The 4,169-nt window shown below is 43.7% G+C and overlaps 1 protein-coding gene across 1 annotated transcript; it reads left to right on the forward strand.

The window, feature by feature from the left end:
* The first annotated feature begins 1,079 nt into the window (after nt 1-1,079).
* LOC147441710 (serine carboxypeptidase-like 43) lies at nt 1,080-3,311 on the forward strand. The gene is made up of 7 exons (XM_086483472.1): nt 1,080-1,125; nt 1,203-1,238; nt 1,327-1,428; nt 2,629-2,730; nt 2,819-2,914; nt 3,006-3,098; nt 3,181-3,311. The coding sequence occupies exons 1-7, from the start codon at nt 1,080-1,082 to the stop codon at nt 3,309-3,311; spliced, it is 606 nt and encodes a 201-aa protein (XP_086339598.1).
* The last annotated feature ends 858 nt before the right edge of the window (nt 3,312-4,169 follow it).

The raw sequence follows: 4,169 nt of genomic DNA on the forward strand, positions 1-4,169 counted from the left end.
GCATCACAAATACTACATCCCAAAGCATAATCTCACCACTTCAAAAAACTAGACCTACCATCCCAATTGGCCCACTTTGGAGTTATGGCCTAAAAAACCGCATTAACCATACATTTATACCACCACGTCCCTTCCCAAGGCTTTCACACCTCTACGACATCCTCCTCCGATATAGCAGCTACGTAGGCATACCCTGCTGACGCCGCCCCCTAGGGCCTGCATCAACGATTCTACGGGACCTCGTCTAATTTCATCATCGCTATTTCCCTCCTCTGCTGCTGCACGCGGGACGTTGCGTACGTCAGGCAAGCTGTATAACTCATACGTCGCTTCATCTTCTGCATAGCATTCTTCTTCCGGCCCATCGATTACTAAATAGCGTTCGAATAACTCCTCAAAATCTAAACATTCAGCAGAGCTGTCGACGTGGCTCCACGAGTGATGGGCAGCCACCTCAACATGACCATCATCTAATACGACCGCATCACATGATTCTAATTCTGTATCCATCCCATCGATTATGTCTGCCACGTTGTCGACATATTGAGCTACTTCATGGACATATTGACGACGACCGCTTGCTTACTCGCTGTATATTGTTGCCGAGCAGTGCCACATGCTTGCTTACTCGCTGTATATTTGCTGCTGATGCGTTGTTACTGTGATTCATGTAGTTGCTATCTGCCATGAGTCCATGACTATGAGTCTATTATAAATGCAGACAGTGACTAACAAATTTCTTTTAGATTATTATTTTTTATTTAACTTCCTTTCAACATCCTAGCTGCATGCTAGAGTATTACTCTTGGCATTGGTCCACTTCTTTTTTGGCCTGCCCAAAGGGCAAAGGCTATAGAAATGCATTCTCTTTTTCCTGACTAAAATAGAAAAAAATTAAGTTATATTTTTCAAGCATTTTTTGCTAGGCTTAAAATGCTGATTGGTTGAAATAAGATAGTGGGCACTCATTTGGATGACTGTACTCATTTCTAAGAGTAGGAGGTCAGTGGTTATGGAAATGATAGCAATGACACACTATTGAAAATCAGAGACTCGGCTAGTAAGCAGATGTACATTGAATGCAAGCGTTAAAGATTGGAAGTGGGGTGATTACTCCGTGGAGGGAACAACTTTTTGGGGGCTTTCATTATAGGGGTACCCATAAAGATACTTGTAGTTGGCGTGACAACCCTGGTTACGACAGGCAAGAGCAAATTGGTTATGCCAGTACCTGGCAGGTAGAGGCATGGAGACTCCAGAGCAAGTGGCTTTGGAAGCTACATGGAAGCACGCAAGAGTGAGGAAAGTGTTTCTTTTGCGGCGCAGGTGGGGCATTTAGCTACAGGAGACGAAAGGAGCAGAAGAGGAGATGGATTGGTGCAAAGATAGACCCTTCTCTGACTTTCTCTTCAGGGGATCATCTCAGAGGTAATCCGCAGTCTCTCTCTCTCTCTCTCTCTCTCTCTCTCTCTCTCTCTCTCTCTCTCTCTCTCTCTCGTTTGTCTCCAGTGGTTCAACAAGGTAGACTGTTGCAATCATAGAGAGGGGCATGACCGGCTTTCAAGGCAGGTTCGAAGGCGATAGTGGGAGTAGATTGCACATATAAGGGGAGGGTGTAAGAGCACGTCTAGGCTTTCAAGGCAGGTTCGAAGGCGATAGTGGGAGTAGGTTGCACATATAAGGGGAGGGTGTAAGAGCACGTCTAGAGAGGTTCTACGCTGGCCGGTCTGTACTGAGGACATGCGCATCTGCATGTTGTGGGAAATAGAGGTCACACAATCGCACGGAGAGAGAGAGATTCCACCTGTGGCAAGCAAAGGTAGGAAATATACATGAGCCACCGTGAATTTGGGGAGCTGTGTGGGATGGAAAAAACAAGCCAAATGATGGCACTAGAGAGTCCCAGGGAGACAATCCATTGCCTATGACTTCGCCTCGACAGTCCATCCTAATCTACTGTCTGTGCCAAAGCTTGCCCGGTGTCCATATGCTCTGCCTAGCCATGCGTTGCAACTTGCCCTTGGTGCTGCCATCCTCAAGCTCCACGTTGTCCCCCCCACACCTCTGCACCCACCATGTCGTATTGGTCCACGACATCTACTCAGTTTGCAACCCCACGCCATAGTCCGCTGCCCAATATCTCCTATGTCGAGCACGAGCCCTATGTGCATCCAACTCTTCCAGCCCATTCTCCTTTACTGCCTTCCTCATGTTTCGTTCTCCTTTGTCGTGTGCGCCATTGTGATGCCCTTTTGCTGCCTCATAGAGCTTCTGCAGAATTGTACAGGCCCCCTTGCAATAGGCTCTTGCAATTTCCCTCTTATCTCGGGTCCAGACTCCATGACGTTCCTGACAATAAGTCTAGAACGCCGTACCCTTAGCCTGAGCTCCACCCACTACCTTCATCTCCCTGCAGTGCGCCTTTTCCTCTACCCAACAAAGCCAAATTGTGTTTTTGAAGCACATTGCCCCTAAGTTGCCCCTCTGCCTATTGCTCTGCTAGTTCCCACAGTCACGTTCATGCCAGTTTGTACATCACTTTCTCCAAATCTCACAAGATTAATGCTTTGAACTCTGACATTAACACTATTTTCATCAGCTCACAAAACGTGTTCATTTCAGGTCCAGGATGTTCCTCCATTGGAGCGGGCGCATTCACAGAGCTAGGAACTTTCTTCCCTCAAACTGATGGAAGAGGTCTGCGAATAAATTACTATTCTTGGAACAAAGGTAAAGGTTGGCTTTCAATTAGAATAAGAACAAGTCAATAATTGGTATGTGATAATCATTGGCCACCTCTCATGAGCTATTCTAACAGTGTCGAATATCATATTTTTGGAATCCCCTGCTGGAGTTGGATGGTCCTACTTAAATACAAGCACAGATTATTCATCTTTTGGAGATAAAGAAACTGGTGTTTTTTCCATCATTTTGGGTCTCAATTCTGTTGAACTTTTCATTCAAGCCATCTAAATCTCTTATAAGCTGATTACTTTCGCAAGCAGCTCAAGACTCATTAGCATTTCTTCTTGGGTGGCTCGAGCTCTTCCCAGAGTACAAGAACACTGATTTTTATATCATTGGCGAGAGTTACGCAGGTGAATCACATTTTATCCAACCAATTTTCTGTAAGCAACAATTTCTTTATACTCACTTTTTGAGGCTCCTATTGAAATGCAGATCATTATGTTCCCCAACTTGCATCGGTAGTGCTAGCATACAAAGGCTCTGATGGGTACAAGTTTAACCTGAAGGGAATAGCTCTGAGGACCTCCAAAAAAATGCATTTAGTGAGCTCTTTCAGGAGTTGAACTATGCTTACTTTTAGCTAGTTCTTAAGTTGTTCTTGATGTTTTGGTTGCAAATATGCAATCCGCTTTTTCAACTTGATGTTGATACTGCTGCAACCTATGAATACTTGTGGTCCCATGGAATCATATCTGATCTAGTGTCATGAAAGTGCCTGTTCGTCTGTGATCTGATGTTATTCTTACAACTGGGCTACACTCATGCACAACTAATTGGGATCTTCGAAGAGAAAGGAAGGGGTGACTCACTTTTTTTTAAAATTTCAGAATAGCATTAGGCCTTCAAATGGCCCTTCAAAGGGCAAATTATGTAATTGCCATCTACATATGTAACACTCATTATTCATGATTCTGTTGGGGAGGATGTGAAACTGAAAAGAATATTTTTCCTTCCCATCGAGCTATCGCATCTCTTCTATGAAAAACTTTTCTTTTCTATATTCCAGAAGCAATGTGAGCTTGTTGCTTATGCTTAACTTAATTTGCACACTCAAGACAGTGCAAGTCAATTGTAAGATCTTTTTTGAATAAGTTATAGTATTTTCTTGATTTTAATGATAGTTAGTACTGTGTTGAAAATTCTTTGTTTTCCAATGAATTCTTCGTGTTCGGTCCACCTTGCCATTAACACTTCCACGATGTAAAAAGTGACCTCATGTGCCTGCGGTCTCCAACTTGCTTTTTGTCTACTTTGAACATGAAATGACAGTTCTTCGGGAGATCAATTAATTGTAGTGTGAACAATGTTGCCTTTCGAGTTGCTTACAAGTTCTGAAAACCGGTGATGTTGGCAATGCCTTCCTTAATAAAAGGGAAATAATTGAATCTGATTCAGGAGTCTTTCACAGGGAATAGCATAGC

This window comes from Adiantum capillus-veneris, chromosome 15 (genome assembly GCF_014529385.1).
Source record: "Adiantum capillus-veneris isolate H3 chromosome 15, ASM1452938v2, whole genome shotgun sequence".
NCBI classification, from domain to species: Eukaryota; Viridiplantae; Streptophyta; class Polypodiopsida; order Polypodiales; family Pteridaceae; genus Adiantum; species Adiantum capillus-veneris.